The sequence below is a fragment of the Musa acuminata genome, chromosome BXJ1-4 (genome assembly GCF_036884655.1).
Source record: "Musa acuminata AAA Group cultivar baxijiao chromosome BXJ1-4, Cavendish_Baxijiao_AAA, whole genome shotgun sequence".
Classification (NCBI taxonomy): domain Eukaryota; kingdom Viridiplantae; phylum Streptophyta; class Magnoliopsida; order Zingiberales; family Musaceae; genus Musa; species Musa acuminata.
The window spans coordinates 571673-595182 of NC_088330.1; the positions used below are offsets into that span (position 1 = coordinate 571673).

General features: G+C 35.8%; 2 protein-coding genes across 3 annotated transcripts; one reads left to right on the forward strand and one right to left on the reverse strand.

The window, feature by feature from the left end:
• The first annotated feature begins 872 nt into the window (after window positions 1–872).
• On the forward strand, window positions 873–4423 carry LOC135640065 (annexin-like protein RJ4). Its single transcript, XM_065154186.1, has 6 exons — window positions 873–1031; window positions 3017–3162; window positions 3251–3466; window positions 3546–3758; window positions 3842–3931; window positions 4020–4423. The coding sequence occupies exons 1-6, from the start codon at window positions 956–958 to the stop codon at window positions 4215–4217; spliced, it is 939 nt and encodes a 312-aa protein (XP_065010258.1). The 5' UTR covers window positions 873–955; the 3' UTR covers window positions 4218–4423.
• Window positions 4424–5066: 643 nt separating this feature from the next.
• LOC103980441 (structural maintenance of chromosomes protein 5) lies at window positions 5067–23101 on the reverse strand. 2 transcript variants are annotated; one of them, XM_009396866.3, is made up of 30 exons: window positions 22904–23101; window positions 22641–22818; window positions 22406–22559; window positions 21383–21456; window positions 17717–17866; window positions 17411–17515; window positions 17187–17332; window positions 15426–15537; window positions 15161–15316; window positions 13752–13873; window positions 13526–13670; window positions 13361–13426; window positions 12502–12630; window positions 12318–12416; window positions 12015–12180; window positions 11777–11922; window positions 11625–11688; window positions 11410–11534; window positions 11221–11298; window positions 9991–10063; window positions 8980–9083; window positions 7753–7869; window positions 7597–7674; window positions 7397–7496; window positions 7257–7311; window positions 5971–6019; window positions 5806–5893; window positions 5653–5725; window positions 5446–5549; window positions 5067–5371 (listed from the first exon to the last, which is right to left on the reverse strand). In XM_009396866.3, the coding sequence occupies exons 1-30, from the start codon at window positions 22942–22944 to the stop codon at window positions 5310–5312; spliced, it is 3159 nt and encodes a 1052-aa protein (XP_009395141.2). In that variant the 5' UTR covers window positions 22945–23101; the 3' UTR covers window positions 5067–5309. The 2 variants fall into 2 exon arrangements, with proteins under 2 accessions (XP_009395141.2, XP_065010270.1); XM_065154198.1 differs by lacking the exons at window positions 22406–22559; window positions 22641–22818; window positions 22904–23101 and adding an exon at window positions 21593–22347.
• Between the last annotated feature and the right edge of the window lie 409 nt (window positions 23102–23510).

Consider the following 23510-nt stretch of genomic DNA (forward strand, 5'->3'; position numbering starts at 1 on the left):
CTTCTTCACCAAGTAAATCTTAAAAATATAAATTATCACCCTTATGGATCTGATATCATGATATCTTGTAAAGAAAGAAAGGATCACATGTAAGTGTAACACTTTCCCAAATAGTAATAATAAGGTATTATTAGTCCGAGATCAAACTAAATAAAAAAATCAAAAAAGAAAAAAAAAATTATTGAACTTCTAAAAAAAAACACTTATAAATCTTAAACCTATTTTAGACTTGACTTGAGTACCTAAGGTTAAAATTTTTTATTGATGTCACATATATAAAATATAAGATTTTCTAATCTCTACAACTGTTATTTGAAATCTTCTAAAATATAGTTTAGACTAAGAATTCTTTATTTTTAAAATTTTATCTAATTTTATTTAAAATATAAAATATTAATTTATGATCTTTAAAAATATACTCTAATTTCTTTTTAACACATCCAGAAATGAAATCATCATTATTATCAACAAACATTGCACCTCGCCACACCTTTTTCTTCTCTATATTATCTTGAGCAGAGTCTGGAAAATACATCTTAGTAGTCCGCGCTGTCAACTCTGTGCCTATCTCCTACATTTCTTTTCTCGTAATCATCCTCATACCGCAATCTCTCTCTCTCTCTCTCTCTCTCTCTCTCTCTGGAATGCCTTCGTCAAGATTCCCATGTCATTTGAATGGAGTTGGCAGACCTGCCCAGCGCAGAGAAAGGAAATGGATGAGTCATGTGGGACACTGTGTCTCGACGACGATACCAAAGCAAGCATGGTGCGTTGTCACTACTTCACACAGCGCGTGTCATCACAGCAGAGGTCAATAGTAACGCCTCTCACACCTTCTCGTAAGCATAATGACCAACGTTTACCCCTCTTTGACACCCGGAAAGCATAAGAACAGGGAACCTGAGTCCTGGGACATACAGATAGGGAGAGAGGAAGCAAGAAAGGGAAAGAGATCATGGCGACTCTTACGATCCCCCATCCAGTTCCTTCTGCGGCTGAAGACGCCGAGCACATCCGGAAGGCCGTCCAAGGTATCCTCTTCCCCTGTAAAACATGCATCTTGGATTTTATTAGGTAGACGTTTTATGTATTATTGTCATGCCCTTTTCTCACATGAGTTACAGTAGAGAGGATTGATATCTTGGCCCATGTCTTCCAGTTTAATGTTTGTGTTGGATGCCTGTGTTTTCTTTTCCCATTGGAAAAGATGCATTTTTCCAGTTGCATTTTGGACTTTTATTTTGGAGATGTTTGATGTGTTATTGTCATGCCTTTTTGTCGCATGAGTTGCAATAGAGAGTGTTGATATCTCTGCCCATGTCCTCCAATTTAATGTTTATTTCGGATGCCTGTGTTTTGTTTTCCCATGGAAAAGATGCATTTTTCTACTTGCATTTTGTTTGATGTGCTATTGATTGTCATGTCTTTGTTTTCACATGAGTTGCAACAGAGAGGATTGATATCTCGGCCCATGTCTTCCAATTTAATGTTTATGTCGGATGCCTATGTTTTGTTTTCCCATTGAAAAGATGTATTTTTCCACTTGCATTTTGTTTGATGTGCTATTGATTGTCATGCCTTTGTTTTCACATGAGTTGCAATAGAGAGGATTGATATCTCGGTCCATGTCCTCCAATTTAATGTTTATGTTGGATGCCTATGTTTTTTCCCCATGGAAATGATGCATTTTTCCACTTGCATTTTGTTTGATGTGCTATTGATTGTCTTGCCTTTTTTTTTCACATGAGTTGCAATAGAGAGGATTGATATCTTGGCCCATGTCCTCCAATTTAATGTTTATGTTGGTTGCCTATGTTTTGTTTTCCCATGGAAAAGATGTATTTTTCCACTTGCATTTTGTTTGATGTGCTATTGATTGTCATGCCTTTGTTTTCACATGAGTTGCAATAGAGAGGATTGAGATCTCGGCCCATGTCCTCGAATTTAATGTTTATGTCCGATGCCTATGTTTTGTTTTCCCATGGAAAAGATGTATTTTTCCACTTGCATTTTGTTTGATGTGCTATTGATTGTCATGCCTTTGTTTTCACATGAGTTGCAATAGAGAGGATTGAGATCTCGGCCCATGTCCTCGAATTTAATGTTTATGTCCGATGCCTATGTTTTGTTTTCCCATGGAAAAGATGTATTTTTCCACTTGCATTTTGTTTGATGTGCTATTGATTGTCATGCCTTTGTTTTCACATGAGTTGCAATAGAGAGGATTGAGATCTCGGCCCATGTCCTCGAATTTAATGTTTATGTCCGATGCCTATGTTTTGTTTTCCCATGGAAAAGATGTATTTTTCCACTTGCATTTTGTTTGATGTGCTATTGATTGTCATGCCTTTGTTTTCACATGAGATGCAGTAGAGAGGATTGATATCTCGGCCCATGTCCTCCAATTTAATGTTTATGTTGGATGCCTATGTTTTTTTTCCCATGGAAATGATGCATTTTTCCACTTGCATTTTGTTTGATGTGCTATCGATTGTCTTGCCTTTTTTTTTCACATGAGTTGCAATAGAGAGGATTTTTGTTGGATGTCTATGGTTTGCTTTCCCATGGAAAAGATGCATTTTTCCACCAGTAGTTTGGACAAGATGTTTGGTGTGTTATTGTCATTCCTTTTTTTTATTCACATGAGTTGCAGTAGAGAAGATTGATTGATATATTGGCCCCATGCCCTCCAATTTAATGTTGACTATGTTTTGTTTTCCTCTAGGATGGATGCATCCCTTCCACTTGCATTTTGGATTTTATTATGAAGATGCTTGATTTGATATTGTCATATGTCTTTCACAAGAATCGCAATCGATGATTAATATCTTTGCCCATGTCCTCCAATTTAATGTTTGTGCTGGATTCTTTTACATTATATTTATATATATTTATATATATAATTTGGACTTTATTATGAGGTTGGATGTGTTAGTGTCATGCCTTTATTGAAATAAAAACCTATTGTTGAGAAATAGTGAAGTAAAAGCCTAACTATGAGACCTGTATGTGTTAGGATGGGGAACTGATGAGAAGGCACTGATTTTGGTTTTGGCACATAGAGATGCGGCTCAAAGAAAGCACATACAATTGGCTTATGAAGAAATGTACAATGAGAATCTGATCAAACGACTCGAATCTGAACTCACCGGACACTTTGAGGTACTAATCATCGTGTCGTTTTCCTTTTCTTATTTACTTGGATGTCGTCATACCTGGTTTCACCTTATTGGCATGCTTGGTTCTTCAGAGGGCTGTCTACCGCTGGATATTTGACCCAATCGAGCGTGAGGCTGTGATGGCTTACGTGGCTTTGAAGAAGGCTTTCAACTACCAAGTGATCATAGAAATTGCTTGTGTGAACTCTTCAAAAGAGCTTTTAGCTGTGAAGGAGGCTTACCATGCTCGATACAAACACTCGTTGGAGGAAGATGTTGCTGCTCACACTGTTGGAGATTTCCGCAAGGCACGTCGTCCTCTGGAAAAAATTTGCTTATTTTCACTTGTGGTATGAACATGTCTTTATGTTTCATTTATTTTTGCAGCTTTTGGTTGCACTAGTGAGCACATACCGATACGGGGGAGATGAGATCGATATAAGCTTAGCTAAATCGGAGGCCAGGATTCTTCAAGATGTCATAAAGCAGAAGAAATTAAACCATGAAGAGACCATCAGAATCTTGGGTACTAGAAGCAAGGCACAACTCAATGCTACTTTTAATTGCTACCGAGAGGATTACGGCACGCCCATCGAAGAGGTACAAAGCTGACTACTCAAACTCAAACACCAAATTGGAACTTATATCTGTAGTGAAATTAAGGTCTTTGTTACTCTGGTCAGTCTTTGGCCGGTGAAGCTCCAAATGAATTCGCATCGGCACTACGGATGGCAATCGGATGCATCGTCAATCCGCAGCCGTACTTTGTGGAGGTGAACCAACCATAAGAGCTACCAAACAAACCAAAATTATTGTGTGCACTTCTTCTTCTATACTTGAAAATTTCTCTCCGAGCTGTAGGTACTGCACGATGCTCTCAGCAAACCGGACACCGACGAAGACACACTCACTCGCTTGATCGTTATGCATGCTGAGAAGGACTTGAGGGGGATCAAGGAGATGTTTCAGAGCAGAAACAATGTTCCTCTTGAGCAGGCAGTGCGCCAAAAGACTTCAGGCGACTACAAGACCTTTCTCCTTGCTTTGATTGGAAACTGATCATGCTTCCTTGGTGCGCTATGCTGCTGCTCTTTGGAGTGAACGTTGCTGTGAGACAATGGCTTTGTTTTGTGGGTCGAGTTTGAGGTGTTTCCAGCTGTGAGACGATGCCTGCGTGTGTGTGTGTGTGTCGGTGCAATTACCAGCTTATGATGTTGTGTGTTAAGGATGCGGGATGAGTTAATTTGACATGTCCAATATATTTATTTATAAGCTTAAAAATGGAACAGCCCAAACGAAGAACATATGTCATATTAATATGCTTAAAAGAACACTAGGTGAAATGAAAACAGGGAAAGACGGTAGTTAGTAAGCTTCGGCTCGATAAATATTTTTAATTGGATGATCGATAATCTAAAAGGCTTAATCTATTGAGGAAGATGGGAGAAAGTTTATGAGATACAGAAATGCATAGATTCACATCCTCATCAATTCAGCTACGGAAATTAGAGATTTAAGAGTCTAAGCTTCATGTTTGTATGTTGTTGTTGACCTTCGATTACAAAAATATATAATTTTAAAAAATAAAATAAAATAATTATAAGATTAATGGGGGACGGAATGATTGCCATACGTAGTATGTATCACCATCCTTTTTTTTCTCGTGATTTTTTGTTTATTTTATTCTCTCTCTCTCTCTCTCTCTCTCCCTGTGTGTGTGTTCATGCTGTGGTGTGAACGGGGTGGCGCTCATCTGATGCAGCTTCCTAATACCTGTGCCATGTAAAATAAATAATTATTCCACAGCTTTTGGCAATGATCTAAGCGCACTGTCAAATGTCACAGTGAAGATGTGATAGGAGAGAACAAGCCAGCTTAAAATGATGAATGATCTAACCTGGTCCCAGCTTAAAATGAATGATCAATCATTAATTCAGCATCAATCACACAAATAAACTTGCGGCAAATCTTACAAGACTTAAATGCACAATAAAAAGTTAGAATTAATTATTTCAAATGCAATTGATATTGCTGCATTGCACCAAAACACAAAACCTCTACTGTGATTCATTTACAAATTAAACACGTGAACTACTGTGAGAAGGCCTTTGAAGGCTTCATAAAGGGATCCATCACCAAAGCCAGTAACATTCAACTTACGCTTTCTCCTGTCAAACCCATCACCGCTCTCCAACATTGACCACCGCTCCACACTGCAACCAATCATTGTTACTTCTGATGAAACAATGAGCTAATTTGAGTACAAATCTAATTTTAGTCATAGTACCTTTCGCAGGTTTCTCGATCCAGGGGCCATTCATGATATTCAAAATGCTACAAGCATTACTGTATTCCAGATCAGGAAGCAACTTCGGCGTCAGCAAAAAACACCTACGGGTATACCAGCGTCATCAACACTTTGTGGTATTATCCTGATAAAAACTAAATGAGCATATATAAATAAAATTTTCCAAATCTTATAGATCATTCTTACTGAGGTGTATTCGGTTGACTGGCTGCTCTGACAAGTTGTTGAAACATTTTTCTTTCATTTATAGGATCCATTCCTATGTTTTAAGAGAGATCGATCAAGGAAATCATATGATTGTACAAAATCAAAGAAAAATATACCAAGGTGACAGCCTACCTTGATTTATCTCATCAACCACGCGGAAAGGGCAATTTGTAAGATCTTGAAGTGAAACAAGATAAAGAATTGTTGAAACCGAGCGCTCCTGAGATGATAAAAATCAACAGAAATAAGCTCATCAGCGAGGTATATAAAAAACAATAAGAGATGAAGATATGATACCCCTCCAGACTGGTGATGGGCACTCAGCACTTGAAGTTGTCCAGATTGTCTGTCAAAAAGGGCAGTGGGTGACTGATTGGAATTACTAGAACAAACAATGAAAAAAGTACACTTCTCAACAACCAGTAGGCAAGATAGAAACAGCAAGCAGCAAAAAATTGTAGTGCTTGCATGTTTAATGACAAACATAATAATATTCAAGAACAAAACATTTCCAAAATTCAGACATGATTGCTGAGAACAATATGAATGTTCAGTACTTCGAAAATATAATAAACTGCTGGTTTAATGTTTCATTCAAAGATATAATGTGAACAAACAAAGCCGGTACATGCCAACTGTAAACAAGTTATCATGTTTATATAAACTTAAATAGAGACATTAAACAGATTTGGAAGTTCCACTTTAGGAACACATGCCAATAACACAACATTTCAAGGAAACCATTGACCTTAAAGCCTACTGAAAAGGATTATAATTTGTTTCTAACTATCTATATGTGACGAGAAAGGCTTTTAAGTTTCAAATGAACCAGATCAGGATCAGCTAAACAGAATGGGATCAAACTGTCTCTATCTGGATTAATTGGAAACTCTCAATAGGTTTTGCAGAAAGATGGCAAACATCTTAAGCCACCAAAATTTCCCAACATCAATTAACTTTCTAATAATGTTTTTTTCTTCGTCAATATAAAACTACCAATCACCATTCTAATTGGTCAACATGCCAAAACTAGATCAGAAATAGATTAATACATTACAATTGTTGAAAGCTAACATATAAGGAGGCAGTGCATCATCCTATTAGAAGTAATTGACCCATCCATTACCAAAATTATAGCAACATTTGAAGATAACTTTGTACAAATAATGCCCCTTCCAAGGAAAGGAGAAAAGTATCTTTGAGTTGGAATTTCCCCAAAGAGGTTAATTCCTCTTAAGAGGGTCCTCTACTGTCGTACATCGTAAACAGATGTTTAGCAAATTTGCAACATTTACAAGATTTTTAGTACTTCGTTTAATTCTAAGGATGGACACCAAGGTCAAGAATTATGACCATAAAATACAATATTAAACTCTCAATGAGCAAATATATCGATGAAAGAAGAATTTTGAGTGCGGACAAATAAGTAATAACGCTTCCAATTTCAAGTAGGTGATCAACTCTCCTGTTACAAATCATCTATGTTCTTTTAAATGGGAAGCCATTATTAAATAGTTTTTCTTGGTGAATCAACTAAATAAAATCAAAAATTAGATTGACTCATTCTTTAACATGTAGCTGACCTGAACTTCACTTTTATAAGTATTCCATACATGTCAAAATCCATGTCATGCTCATCTGCAAGATGACAAAAGACAATTTAAAGAGCACTAGATACAATTTTCACAGTTCCAACAGTTATTAAAAGATCATTAGCCAATACCAAGTGAAACCTCGCCAGCAACAGCCATCTCTTGAAAGTTACGACTAAAAGTATCATTTATCTTGGCAACAAGATTCCGCAATGTGGGAAGCCAATTTTCCTACAAAATATTATTTCAATAAGAACCCAGCTTAAACATTTCTACCAGTGAAAGCAGTAGAATATGCATGCCTATTAGCATTAAAGAAGGTTTGTGTAACCTTTAAAGTATCTATCTCCCGTAGATATCTACTTAGTTCCTTGTCATCCACCTCAAGTTTAGCTGCTATGGCATCTATCTGTCAAACAAGGATATTAGTAAAATAGAATTTTCAGATTGCTCAATAGTTATGACTAAAGACACTAACTAGATTTACCTTGCATTGACGATTTTCATATTCTTCAAGAATATTCTGATTAAGAAACAGAATCGAGTTTGCTTCAGATATATTATCTTGGATTGCAGCTTCCAGTTCCTCTATTGTACCTGGCATCTGCAATCGTATTGATGAAGCAAGACATTGTTACCAAAAAACAAAGGAATTGACAAGCCACATCCAGCAAACCCAAATTGCTGAGAGTTCGGGCAAGTCAAATGTCATTCTTTAAATCCTAAAATAGAAGATTTCAGAACGGAATATAAATAAAGTATTTAGACTCTGAACATGCAAAAAAGACAGGCTTGAATAATTATAAGGATTTTGCATGTATGTAATGTTTTTCAGAGGCAACATCAATCAATATATTAACAATTAAAACTAAGAAACTTCCTGTCTTCAAACACATATATTATTTACAACACTGTAAGAAGATTCATGTATTCAACTTGTATACCATTCTGTACCTACTGTCTAGAATTCTTAAAAGCGAAAATAGTCCACATCAGATTAAAATCATTTGCCCGTATAATGTTTATAGATCCATCGATGTCAATATGAAAGGTTCACAATAAACAAGATCAATGTTTTAATCGAGCAATTAATAGTTAATATTTATCATTTAATTTAGCTGTGGACATTCCGAAAGCAAATTTTGTACCTGTTCCAAATACACATTAAAAAAATAAGACCAAGAAATAATATAAGTCTTTTGTCAGCTAGTAAAATATAGTACACAACATTGTGCAAAATAATCTACATATTAAGTCACATGTACCATAATACAACACAAATAGAACGTAGCAAATATGTGTACTATAGATTGCATATAAGAACTAATAGAATTTGTAATGCACAAATATATGACAAATAAAAATAAATAGTAACATAAAATAAAAATTACAAAATGAAATTGAGGTTTCATGTAGTAATGAAATCATTAACATTTCAAAACAGTAATAAAATTTTAAGATGTTAGCTTCCAAAAACAAATTTATTTTAAAATTTTGAAAATCAATAATTTGTTAGAGTAGTCAATTATTCGAACAGCGGAACAAAATAATTAGAAAGCTCTTGAAGCCTGAGCTTTGGAATCATATTGACCCAACTTATCCAATCTGAATGTCATTAATTGCAAAGAGTTGGCAGCAAAAGGAAGGCAACCTGAAAAGTTTTTTCAAATTCATAGACCAGATTAGCTTAATAAACATCAAGAATAACTATCACCTTCAAGAATTCCTGACCAAGATCTTCAGTGATAATTGCAACAGATTCAGCATGACGCTTTGCATCACGGAGTTGTTCTTTACACTGCTCAGTTTCTTTTTTGCCTGCCATAATCAGTATAATGAAGATCAAACATTAAGTTAATTATACAACATTTGATATATATAATTATATATAACATTAAGATGATTTAAAAAGAGAAAGAGAAAGAAAAAGAAAAGAGAGAAGGAGAAACAGCTATTAAAAATTAAACAAGTTAGTGCTTGTTACCACCTGATACAATTTGGTACTGCTGTATTTACCATCTGGTAAAGGTAAGTATTCGTGAACTTAACAGATGGTACAACCCATATGATACCGAATAACCGGACAAAATTGGTAAGGGCCCACATCCTGGTTGACTGCCCCACCAGTATGGGAGGTATTTAAACGTTGGATAACATAACTACTAGCCTTTGAGTGGTCAAAATCTATTATCGCATGCTATCCATTGGTTGAATCATTATAAATAAATGAGATGCATGTAGAACAATTTCAGGCCACTGAATCCACATTTCCTGGTTCTATGAAGCCAGGAACAAGTTTACAGATGCTGCAGTGTATCCATATCTAATCATGTAAAAACTTTACTGACTTGTTACTAGTGGCAGCTTATGACATTTAACTGCACCCCTATACTTGACATTGTGAAAACTGAAAAGAGCCATCAAAGTGTCAAATTGCAGATTTTTCAGAAGTGCATAAACATATCTTGGTAGATTTTCCAAATATAGAACAAATTATAAGTACTGTACAGTGTAGAAATACCCCAATCATGTAAAAACTTAATTTTTTCCATAAGCTGTCACTAGTCTTGAGTTTATTTACTTTAGACTCCTCAGTTAATTGATACAGTGAACAAAGTCAAAAACTGCATGTACATAATCTCCTTAAATTGTCACATACTGAACATACCACCTAACTGTAAAAAGAAATTGTATAAGGTTTTCTGAAGCATAAAAGTAAACTTACAATTGCCAAAATGTGTAGTTGCTACCAAAGCAGACTTCTCATGTTGCTTGAGATCAGTCTCCATTTCTCTGATCTAAACAATGGTCATATCAGAACAACTATATGAGTTTCTATGAGTAATTAGTCACAAAAAATTGATAGTTCTAACAATACTTGAGAAATCATGATAAGAATAACTCCTTATATCAAGCAAAATGGGAAATGGAGGATGCCTTTTAGGCTATAAAGAAAACAGACTACAAGGACCTGGTATTCAACTATTGGTTTAAATAAAGCCCTTTTTTTATTTTCTTTCATTGACCTCATTGGGCAACTGCCAATTCTGTAACATTTGGAACTTCAAATTGTACACGATATTTGTACACATATATTGAGAACTACAAAAATCAACAATGTTAAGCTAAACTTCCAACCTTGATCTGCAACTTGATAGATATGAAGTCAGACAAATAATTGATCATTGAACTTTAAAATCAAACCTTGATCATTTCAGAGAATCCTCATAGATATGGATGCTTGCAAATGTTGATGTCCAGACAAGCAAGGAACCTCTTTTCATGACTCACAGCCATCACGTAGGTCACAATGGAGCATCCACAATGGAAGTAAGTCTTGATCTCTTCTGTGGCAACAAACTACCATGTAACTCAGATTAATTTTCCACTTCATGTTTTAATGATCTTTTAGCCTTGTATTTACTTTCTTGTGCATGACTCCTGAGATTGTGTGCTCTCTATTTTAACTCTTGAAATCATATTCCAGTTGGTTACTGTGAAGAAATCATGAATATTATACCTTATACGGTGATTAAGCGTTGCTTTGACAGTTGTGTTAGCCTCAGACTACGAATAACGAGTTAGATATGGAAATTAAGCTAGCTCCTTGAAAGCAGGCTTATTCCTTCTGCAGCTTATAATGCGCAATTAAACTAAAGCATACTAGCAGAATATACTTATCTCCTTATCAACAATCCTTAATTTGACAGAAACTACTGAATGGGATAATGACGAGTATAGCGATGAGCAAAAGAGACAAAAGAAGTAAATTTAACCATAAAAAAATATAACATACATAAGTGACACAAGATATTACAAAATTGTAATTTTAATGCAAAAGAACTTTACAGTAACTAAACGATTCAACGTGTCAAACTTATCCAGTAAAACTTCCAACAATAAGAACCTAAGCGATTAATCAACAATCAGCAATGTTAATATTAGGAATATTCACCTTTCCATCAAGCTCCAACGACATCATGTGCTTCTCAGCACATTTCCATTTGAGAGAAACTGCCTCAATCAGTGAATTCTGAAGATAAACCCATAAAATGTTTAGGGAAGGTAGAAATAAAAGACAAAACTGCAAATATACACTAGATGGATCTTAGGTGCAGAGATATGCATCTGGATACAGCCTGACTTTAATTTTAATTGCCATTTGGAATCGTTTCTCGGTCAACTTAGCAGCTTGATCAATAAGCTTTTTTGTGCCTAACTCCAGGTCATCCTCTTTGTTGAGGGAATCAAGTTTGCATCTCCTTTGTACTGAAAAAATAATCATTAAATCAACCATGTTACAGCACATACAATTTTATCAGTGGTTAAAAACATAAATGCAACTGATGCAGCATGTACCAACAAGACGTTCCAGGTCACAGCGCTTCTTCTTCGCAAGTTTGTAAGATTGGGTTATTTGATCCTGTGGAAAATTTGAAGGAAAAGTATGATCTAAATCAACCATGAAGAATAACCTGAATGAGTTATATAGATGTCTTTTGGCAACAAACCTGTTGTTTGTGCAAATTAGCTTCTTCATCTTCTAATTGTCTCTGTTGTGCCTGAAGCATTTTCAAGCTACCTTCCAGTTCCCCAATCACTTGTTCTAGCTCAACCTTCGTAGACTTGAGCTTTTCTAAATCGCCAACATCCACACCTACAGAAGTAGCATCATTCAGCCTAGTGTGTGTCACAATGCATATTCACTCATAAGAATTAATTAGAACTAAAAAGGATACTAAATCTTACTGCACGAGAAAAGATGCGAGGGAGGGACTGAGTTGACTAATGCTGAGATGTGGCCACCATATCTTGACATGGACCATCGATAGTGACTCTCTGGAGTCCACAAATCCAATATTCCTAGACGTGACACCTCATCTGCCCTCCGGTCAGTATCACGCGAACCAATGTACTAAATAGAAAAGAATAGTCATACAAGCATAAACCACTGAATGAAACATAACATTGATTCTGCCATATTCAATTATAAATTTAGGATCCAAAGCTATATGACAAAATCGCAACCATGGTTCAGCAAAGCAAGCATACAGATTTTTCCAAGGCAGCCTGGCTAATCAAAACATCTTTAACAGCATCAGGAGCTTCAAAAACTTGATCAAGCCTATTGTAGATACCAAGCTCACGCATCTGCAAACAAATTAAACTACTACTTACCAAGAAATTCCACTATATAGAATGCTGAACATTAACTAGATCAGCTATATTCAGTTACCTCATGTGAAACTTGAAAGAGCACTCTATTGATGCCTCTACCTTCCACATAATTTAGAATTGGGATATCATATGATTTAAGATTTCTAACTAGGAAATCTCTATCTGCTGAATCCTGAGTAATGAATGACTGCAATGAGAAAAAAAAACAATATTAGACAGAAGAGGGGGTAAGCCATGATACCATGCTAAGATTGCACCTTTGACCCCTCATTTAGACAGTGTACGAGTCAAAAGTGCAGCCCCTCTGCTTTAACTGGGAACAATGATCCTCTCTAAAGCCCACATTGTTAGGAGCCTTTAACAATGAGCTTCCCTTTCTCAAAAGAGGAAAGGAAGAAGACGAGGAAGAAAAAGAGACGAGGGAAAATTCAAAAAAGGATGTAGTTAACATGTAGCTAGCCTTAAATGAAAGAATATCAACAGAAAAAAACAATATATAAATATATATATGATGCTTACAGATCCTCCCATGGTCACTACCTTTATAGTCTTGATCAAGGTTCACCGTACCGCTTAGTACGGAAGGTACATACTGGTCCAATAGGAGACTGATATAGGTGGTACATTAGTACAACCTCATATACCATGTGTTGATATACTCGGTATGGCTCGATACAGCTCGATACATACCGTACCAACAATTGGTTGGTACACCAGTACAGACTGGTAAGGCGAACCATGGTCCTAATGCCAACTTATGTGAATAGCATGAAAAGAACAAGGTTCATGACCCCATATAGTTGGGACATTACAGCATACATCAGCTTGGAGAAACATTTAGCAAATGTTTCATATGTATTACAAATTAGCATAGAACAATCTTGCATGCGAAGTTGGATAAAATGATATTACAGTACCTTCCATATGTAGTTAGGCACATGCCTTTCCAAGTAGGAGGCATGAAGCAGATCCGGAACATTTACCTGGGAACAAACCACCAAAGAGTCTAAATTTGTCAAGACACTTGAAAAAAGACAAGCTATCAAATAAGTAAGATCTAATCTAAAACTTGATGGATGCACCTCAAGGAGAACAGGTCCATATACTTCTTTCCTTAGCTCACTTCGATGTTCTTGAACCCACTTGTAAGCCTCGAATATTTTATCTGAACCAGAATTTCGTAAAGCTTGAAGAAGTTTGTTGTTATTGTTTTCCATCTCCTTTAACCTAAATCATTGCAGCCAGCAGTAATTCACATGAATCAAGAAAGCACCTGCATCCAACAATCTATCAGTAAAAACAAACTACCTGTCAATGTACTGCTTCAAGATCAATTTCTTCTGAAGTAAGATATTTTCTTTCTCTTTCCTTTGAGATTTCACTTCATTTGCATTAATTCGGAGCTCAAGTATTTGATTACCTATTCTTTCCTGCCAATTTGAAATGCATTAGTCAAGCAAACAAGAAAATCACAATTAGAAATAAGGAGTATACCATTAACAAGCTTAAGCATTTCAATTCTTTAATTGTCATAGACTATCTGTTTTGATAACAAGCTGGAAAAGACAATCTAAGAGAATTTCATGTCAAACCATGATAATGTCCTGCACCATATCAGGAGGGATTAAGGAACTGAAGATAAAAGAAACTGAATGGAAGCAGCCATGGAGAACATGGCCCTAAAGAACAAATATCATGAATCTGCTGCTGCTGTTGTATTTATCACATGCTATTAACGACAATTAAACCAGGGAACTCAATTTTTTGCCTAGGCCAGTCTGTACCACTGGTATTTACCGGTCCAGGCAAGAATCTGCCGCTGCTGTTGTATTTACCGGTCCAAGCATGGTGGACCTGACCCATATCAGGTGGTGCAGTCCAGTTTAATTAAAAAACCCTGATCTCTCTCTCTCTCTCTCTCTCTCTCTGTGCACATGTTACCTTGGTACTTTCTAGCATATGATGTGTTGGTGTGCTAGAACAAATCGGATCCATGCTGGTCTAGACATGGACCGACAAAATCCCATACCTGAAATTGCATTCCTTGGTTTAAACTAAGTTGTACCTTCAAAAATATTGATTCTCAATAAATTGTGCTAAGCTGGAAAAAGAATATGAAGAAATTTTATTACTTATGTTCAATTTTAATATTTTCTTTTATACGATAGATTAACTTATGTACACAGCCATCAGCAAGCAAGTAGAAAATTCATACATCTCTTCCTGCTAAACACTAAAATATCAAATTTATCTGTCCAATTTTAAAATATCATAAGTATATACAATAAGCCTATAAGGAAGCAAGGAGAAATTTCATAGAGGGTCCAAAACACTAAAATTTAAAATTTATCCTTTGAAACTTAAAAATATCATAGATATACACGTAAAATTGAAAACTATGCTCCCAAAAAATTGAAAACTACAAATATGCCCCTTCAGTCATCAACCATCAGTTTATTGTTTGTTTTTTTATTATGGACAAATTAGGCCCACCTAGCCTTTTCAAATATGAAGCCACCAATTCTAATGTCTGCCATTCATAAATGCCAATTGAACAATTTGACCCATTCCTATAAGTGGAAAGCACCACTCCCTTCCATCCACAATATATAACCATATATACTGATATCATAAAATAATTTGAAGTTTTGGTAAAATGGCAAACATATTCAGCTAATGGACAAACATTATTGATGAAGAATAACAAACCAACATACAATTTCATCTGTTGGAGCTTCATAAATTGGATTATCTGCAAGCTCCTTTTCAGCAGCAAGAAGATCTTCTTTTGCTTTTGTGATCCTTTGTTGACAAGATTCTTCGTGCCTTCTTAGCTCTTCCATTTCGGCATATTTTCCTCGCACTTGCACCACCTAATACAGTAATATTATTTATTTAGCTACTTTTTGTTCGATAATAGAATAGCATATGTTGCCTCATAAAGGAAAAAAACAAAGGCACAAACAAAATAAATGAACTTACCATTTCACTTTCCCGCTCAAAAACTTCCATGCGTTTCTTTGCATTGTCAGTTACTTGATTGCATATTTTCTTGCTAGTTGATTCATGCATTGCTTTCTCTTTCTTCCATTCCCTACATATGACAATGATGACACTAGCTCAGCTCAGGCACCATTTATGCTACTATTAACACAAACAAGTTGATTATACAAGTTGCTTGGTGAAACTTAGATAAATTCAAGTAACTAAACTAAAAAATCACTAAGTCCATCAAATAGCAGGCAATCTGTGGTTTTTCCCATATCTGGAGGCAAAATTGACATGCATCAAAAAGACCAATAACATCAAAGTCAACCATTCTGCTGCATCCTCCAGCTAACCAACCAAAAGTTCAGATTTAGCCATCATAACTTCAAATCCTCTATGTGAATCAGATGCCCACCTTTTAACATGACCATTTCTAAATATTAAACATTTCACCAATCCATTTCAATTGATCGTCTCCTGTCATCATTGTACTTTACTCTTTATCCTATTTGCACGGGTTTGCAATGTTCAGCTTACTGCAGAGTTTTGTCTAATCAGCTCTCAAACGTGGAAGGTAGATGATGTTTCCATGAAAAAAATTGTCAATAATTTTGGTAAGCAAATAAAAAAGATGACAAGATGATTTAAGAAAGAAAGAAGAAACAATTGGTAAATGAGAATCTATACTGTAAAGTATAGATTTACATATTACATATCATTGACCATATCCAAGGATTGGCAAAATTCCTACCAAAACAGTTTTTCAAGCATATGTTGAGCTATTCCACACAAGTATAATTCCAATGTCATGACCCGACCTGATTGGATAAGTAACAAATTATCATATTGAGTATGAACTTGTGCCTCACGATGCTAAGCCCCAAGTTAATAGTATAATATCCAATAGACAATTATAAATCAATCTAAATATTTTTCCAATTCTGATGTAAGACTAAATGTTACAATCTTTCCCTCTCAAGGGCTTGACATTCTCGCCAAGCACCAATATAACCTACATCAATCCCTAACATGGTGCATGTGAGGCCTAGTTTAGTGGTAGCTCTATACTATGACGTGCCTTTTAGCTCCGTCCACAATTAGTCTATTCGTATTTGAACCCCTTACCATGCACAATAATAGTTTGGCTCTGACACCTCCAATGGGAAAACTAACTCATTAACTTATGAAATCTAAATCACTGGTCCAAAATTCTAAAGCTCGAGTCTAGGTGGTAGTGTACTCAGCAGGTCCTTTTGTGTCAATCCAAATATTTGTCCATTTCCGACTTAAGATTAAATCAGGATGTTAGATCCAAAGTCATAGTACCAACATGAAGTTGGTTGTATCCATAATTCTATATAAATTAGCTCAAAGAACCAATGTTCTACAGTCAAAAACCATATAAAAGAACTATCATGTTGCATTAATAGGAAAAATCATATATGTCTGCTACACGAGAAACACATGACTGAGATCCATCAAAAAGGCTCATATTTCAGCAAATAACAAGTTTCAGTTAATAGATTAATAAGCTTTTCAAAAAACATAGGAGTTTCACACACAGAATGCATGTTTAGCAATATACTGGGAATTAATCTTGAGAAGCAAATGTCTCTAATCATCTTTTGAAATCAACCATGAACGATCAACCTGAGCTTACATATCCAAGCATTGTGTTCAAAGGGGCAAGAAAAAAGATGTGTACACTGAAATAAGTTATGTGATTATATAACAGAGCTTGCTAAGGGTGCATACTCTATAGGCCTTTTAAGATCATTCAAAATTTTAGCAGCTTTGTCCATCTTTTTCTTAGCTTCAGTCTCCTGTTTCTTTGCTTCCATATATTCCATTTTCTTCATGTCATATTTAAGCCATGGAAGTTTCTTTTTCATCAAGTCAACCTGTGAATAGCAGAAGGCATCACAGATACTGCAAAACAGTCAAAATATTGATAAAACAACTTTTGACAATATGCTCACGAAGTCTAAAAGTTTCTGCCTTTGGCGAACACGTTCTACATCTTTCTCTAGCTCAGCATTGAGGGTCTTAAGCTGATTTAGAGTATCTCTATTCTGCCTCACACTCTAGAAGGAGCAAGCCAAAAGCACATGTTAAAAATTGTTCCAAGTACTAGCAAGCATCAAGAAAGAAAAAAACAAATGATTCTGCCCTTTTGAGGACCTTAAACAACTTGTGAAAGAACAGATCAAACTAGTAGCTTATTGGTTAAAAGAATTAGGTTTAAACTTTTATACATCATCAAAAAGAAACATCAGAAAGGATACCACTTCAAGTTTCTTGATTTGACCACTTTTCTCAATAAGTTCTTGATGCTGGACTGGCAAGTCAGGATTACCAACAGCTTTTTCTGTTTCTTCTAATAATTGTATTGGCGTCAGCTTAGCAAACTCGCATACACGATCTTGGGGCAAGAACTATAACATAAATGCACAGAAGAAAAATAATAAGTAATCCAAGAAACACACTACACGGTTAACCAATAGCACATTAATGCAGAAGCAGGGCAAAACACAAGAAAGCCTTGCACAGTTTGCATATAGTCAAGATTAGAAACAATTTAATCTTATAAAATTAAGAACTAAACAATCATAAAGAAAACAACAAATTAAAACTTAGACTTCACATGGAAAATATATTTGAAAGAAAATAACGGATCTTCAACCCAGAATGTTTGATTCTTTCAGCTGTGAAGATCTGAATCGTGTAAACTTCAGGGTGCAACAGAGCATTGGAAGTCGGAAATCTGACTATGATGATATCAGGAATCACCTGTCTTCTCTGATCCTTATGGGATTTAGGGGTTGTTTGGTGAATTTTCTCATACTTCTGTTTGGTATATAGTCTGGGATGGATTGGTGATCTCATCCACTAGAAGTTGTCTCAAATCAATGCTAAAACTCTTAGAATAACTGGTGCCAGAACTATTTATGAAAATCATTATTTGACCAAGAAAAAGGTTAACTTCTTTTTCATTTTTGTTATGGGTTAAAAGATCATTATGGATGGATGTTTTGATGGTTCTAACTGATGTTTTTCCTAGTTTCCTTTTGACTTCTGCTTACTTCAAAAAAATGTTATGGATCTTCTGATGGTTATTGCTTCCTTTGATGTTTTTTGTTCCTGTTGGTTTTTCTATGTTTGTACTCTCATTACTTTAACTAAAAGAGTTTTGATAGTTTTACCTTTACTTTGCCTCGAAAGAAATAATATGTGCCACAAACCCAGCCCACCACCCTAAACCTGACAGGAATGAAGGTATGTTTTTAAATGAAAGCCTTTAGTGCAGTGTAAACTCAAGCCTGAATGAATTTACTAAGTCTGCTAAAAAACCTATAATACTGATTCTAATAAGTAATAACAGCTCAACAAAAAGGAGTTTAACTATAGCGAGTCCAGGCATGTGTCTTTTGGTAAGTTAATGAACATGCCTGATTACCTGATCCTAGGCCTAAGCTATAGGCTTTGGCTGACCCAGGCCATTGCTTCCTGCGCAAAGGACCAATATGTGCATAAAAGAAGATATTATTTTCAATAGTGCATCTAACAATCTAATCTATGGAGTAGCATTCATTGAAAATGTTGTGATAAAATTAAGAAAACCAAGAAAAACAACAAAAAAAGAGTAGCAAACCATGGAAATCAAAAACTTCTTTCATCCACCTAAATACTATTGAGAATATGGAAAACCTAACCGCCCAGAACACAGTGGGAACTTGTAATGATTCCACTCCCTCGTGATTTTAAAGGCAACTCAACTTGTCATGAACTGAAGGGAAATTTTGAAAATAGAGAAAGATCTAAATTCTTTAAGTAAATTGAGACAAAGGAAAAACACATTTGTTCAAAAAGCTTCCAAGCTTGTCCCTTGTTGATCAATCATTACTCTCATTTTATAGAGAACAAGGATAATAGGTCTATATCAAATGAATTGCATCACCTAGACCATTAAACACCAAGCAAAAGCCCTCATCTTACACACACAACAGGCAGTCCATAATTGAATATTTGACATAAAGGATTTGTTGGTTGAGTCTACAGAACATTTTGTTGACTGAAAAAGTTGACCAATCCCAAGCTGGCTGTTGCATGTGTACAGATTAAGAAGGGCCGACCAATCTCAAGATTGCACCCATCAACAGACCTCTTATTTGTCCTCTTCGTATATTTTTTTGTAGATACATAATCATAAGAAAATCCTTGAAACAGTACCTCTCATAAAAAGAGGCTATCTTTCTTGAGGAATGACAACATCTATATGAGGGCACATGCAATGTATAAATGCCTAAAAAATGTGGACTAAGTTACCATATTCCACCAATTACACCCACCATCATCAATCAAGAGCAGTCAAAATTGTAGTTCATATTATAACGAGGGGTTTCGAGAAGTCATATCTGACAAGGTTGCACCCTGATAACTTAGGTCGACAAACACGATTAAAAAAGATAAATAAAAGAAAAAAACCATACACTATGATAAGGTCAAGTCTATTGGACACCTACAAGCATAGATAACCAAACAAAATATGACAACAGAAAGAAGGGCTTATTATTAGTCAATTGATAACACCTATCACAAGTGAAATGATATTGTATTAGTTAATTCATGAACAACTGCATTGACAAAAAGAATTGTCAGATACAATAAATAATCTCTTGATAAATCAAGTTGCAAAAACTAGGGGAATGACAGAGTAAACTCCACTTCACCTTATTGGAGTGGCAAGGGGCTGTTCTACCAAGGATGAGATATAATTTACAGGAGAAGTTCTTTTAAAATTGGTAACTGTTGTTGCTTAGATCCATGAATTTCAAACTCAAAACTGTGACAAATTTTTTCAATAGTTTTATGCTACCATGAGAATATCTATTATTTCTAAAAAATATTACTGATTTTTGTTCCCAAGGAGACATATTTCCTAATGTCGATAACATCATCAAATGCAAAAACCATAAACCCTTTTCAGTACACCTAATTATAAGAGCATGTACAAAACCAGATGTTATTTGTTGTTATAGAAAAGGAAAGGAAAAGAAAGGAAATATCTGCACCAATCATCTGTGGGAGAGTAATGGCAGAGAGGAAGGCCTGCATACAACATTTCTATTTCCCAGTAAAACACCCATGAAAAACCTCATACTAGTCATCCAGCCCCTATTTTTTTCCAAAATCTTGGATGCTGACTAAAGATTACTTGTTTAAGTAATGAGAGAACACTAGGTGATTATAATCTGTAGAATCTGATTCTGCCACCAAACAGAGATCCAAGGATTTGGGCTCATATGGAATTCTATGCTAGAAGAGAACAACACAATATCCAGATCCCAAAGAACCAAAAGCATTAGGCAGATCATATTATGATGAAAACTAGCAGCTTACACCTTCAAATCAACATCTTCTAATATTTGGCCATATATAACGATAGCTGGCCCAGATCTGACACAAATAACAGATCTAAATGAATGCTTAAAATGACTCACCAGTGGACTTAAATTCAATGAAAGTCAACTCAGTAGAGATAAATGATACTCTAAAACCTACATTAGTCTCAATTTATTTGTATAACATGTATATCAGCAATAAACCTTAATTTGGGGCATTTCTGGACTAGGCCATTAGGATCATGTTACTCACAAAGGGGCCAAAAACATGGAAGAGCACCAAAAAAAACAAGCCTTGCAATGCCAACAACTGCAAAAGATGGCCGTTGACAATTCTTCTGAATAAAGATCAGAATGCAAGGCAGAGGAAAGCTAAGTGCACAAGGCTTATGCTATTAACAGACCCTTTTAGGCATAGAAAAGACTTCATACGCTGCACTGAAAAGATGCAAAAATGAAAATCTAAGGTACCATTAACTTTGGCAACAATAATAATAAACATTATGCATTGGCCATACAGTTATTTCAAGAAAGTCTTGAATAACTTACTTGCGTCAAATTGTTAACTTGGATATTGAACTTTTGAATAATCGTAATAACATCCCTTTTTGGCACTGCCACACCTGCAATGAAGACTATCCTTTATTCCTGTATTTGAACAAATACTTTATCCTTAAGTCATAAACAATTCAAAATATGGAACAAGGTTCCATAAAATAAAAATAAATAATAAAAGCATGAGTTCAAGGTGCTCATTACCTCTGGAAATTAAACTGCAAAACCAGTGAACCATGAACTAAACAAGGTGCTTCATAAACCAACAAAGAAAATGTTAACAAATGTGTATCGGTAAAAGCATCAGATTGTTATATACTAGTTTCTCAAGAACTTGGGCTCAACTTGGATTACAGTCATGTGAGTTGTACCGTAACAGATTCAGTTAGAGCCTGAGGCTCATACCAAGGCTTACTGGTGAGTGCCTCTCGATCATGGATAAATATGACACTCAAGGAATCAGACAAAGCTTATATGAACTCTTCAAGTAAAATAAGATGCAATCAAAAGAGGACATGGATGATTTTGGCTGTAAGATCATTTGCTTGCACATGAGTGAGGATTTTAAAGCTCGATGAGGCTTTCCAACAAGTCTAAAATGAATGGGATCTGTGACATGCACACATATGCTTATAACTTACTTTTTGTTAATGGAGTGCCCGAAAGAACACTTCATTATGATCCGAGAGGAAAAATACATGAAAGTGTAGCCTGATAAAGAAAGCTACTCAAACCAAAATCTCAATTATCTTCGATTTGGATCATTTGCCATCAAGTAATCGTACAGTAATCATAACAAAATATTTCAAAGAAAAAAGAGTAGAAAAAAAAACATTTAGTATTCCTGATGATAACATATCAGGACCAAAATTCTACATGAAATATCCTTTTTTTCTTTCGGACAGAGATTATAGGAGCAGGAAAGACGACTATAAAGAGATCAGCACTTGCCCAGACTAGTCAGGCAGTCGTTAAACAAGAACACTTATCCCCACGAAGTGCGAGAAGAGATTATACCGTTAATGGCCCACTCAGACCTGTTCGATGTGTCAATCTTCCTCGTAATGACAATCTTCTCCAGCTCAGTCTCCCCTCTCAAAGATATCTTTATATAACCGGACTCCTCACCCCGCTTCACGAATGCCCCCACACTAGAAGCTCTTCCAAGAAGCTGAAGCAAAAACCCGTCTCACCCTTTTCCTGATCACACACATAAAGATATAGAACAATTGGGTGTGAGAGATAGAGAGACCTGGGGCTCTCCAGCGAGGCCTAGTGCGATGGCGCAGACAAGGGAACTCTTTCCGGAGCCATTGGGACCAATGACCAGGTTGAGGCGGGAGCCGGGCTGACACTTGAGGTGGTCGTAGGTCATGAAGTTGTGGATCTCGATCTCTACGATGTTGCCCGGCAAGTAATCATCCTCCCCTCTGCAATAAAAGTGTTTCACTTCTTGGAGAGGCAACTTCTGTAAGAGAAAGAGCAAGCGAGAGAGACGGGTTCGAACAGGAGTACCTCTGGTTCAGCTTGGAGCGTTTAGAAGCACGGTGCGCCATTAGAGGAAACGGAGAGAAGCCACTCTGTGTCGCCCTCCCCTATTTCTCCATTCTCGAGGGTAGAGCGAGCGAGGAAGAAGATCGTTACTGCATCGGATTGTGAAGCCCTAGGGTTGTTTGGCACACCAAGAGGGACGCAATGGGACGGGGTGCTACAGGAGGCGCGAACGTTTTGCCATAAATAAAATAGGTAACTAAAAGAAATTGGACGATTTTTCGAAAAAGCCTTTTTTTTTTCGGATTAAACCGCATTATTTTAAAAATGCATAACTTAGATTTTTTACAATAATAGTCATTAATGTCAGATTTCTATATGTAAATAAATACATATGAGATATTGGAAATGTAGCAATCTGGATATTGCAAATATTAAAACGGACACCTGCTATAATTGTTGTATTTTCGGTGATTACAAGTCTTATGACAGGGCAAAAATCCCCAATTGGTTAGTTTCAAATGTTTCTGATCTGTAGGCACTACAATTCTTTCAAGGAAAACAAATCTCTCAAGAGTAATTCCAACAAACAGGTTGTTAACATATCCGGCCTCTGAAGCCCAAGTTATTC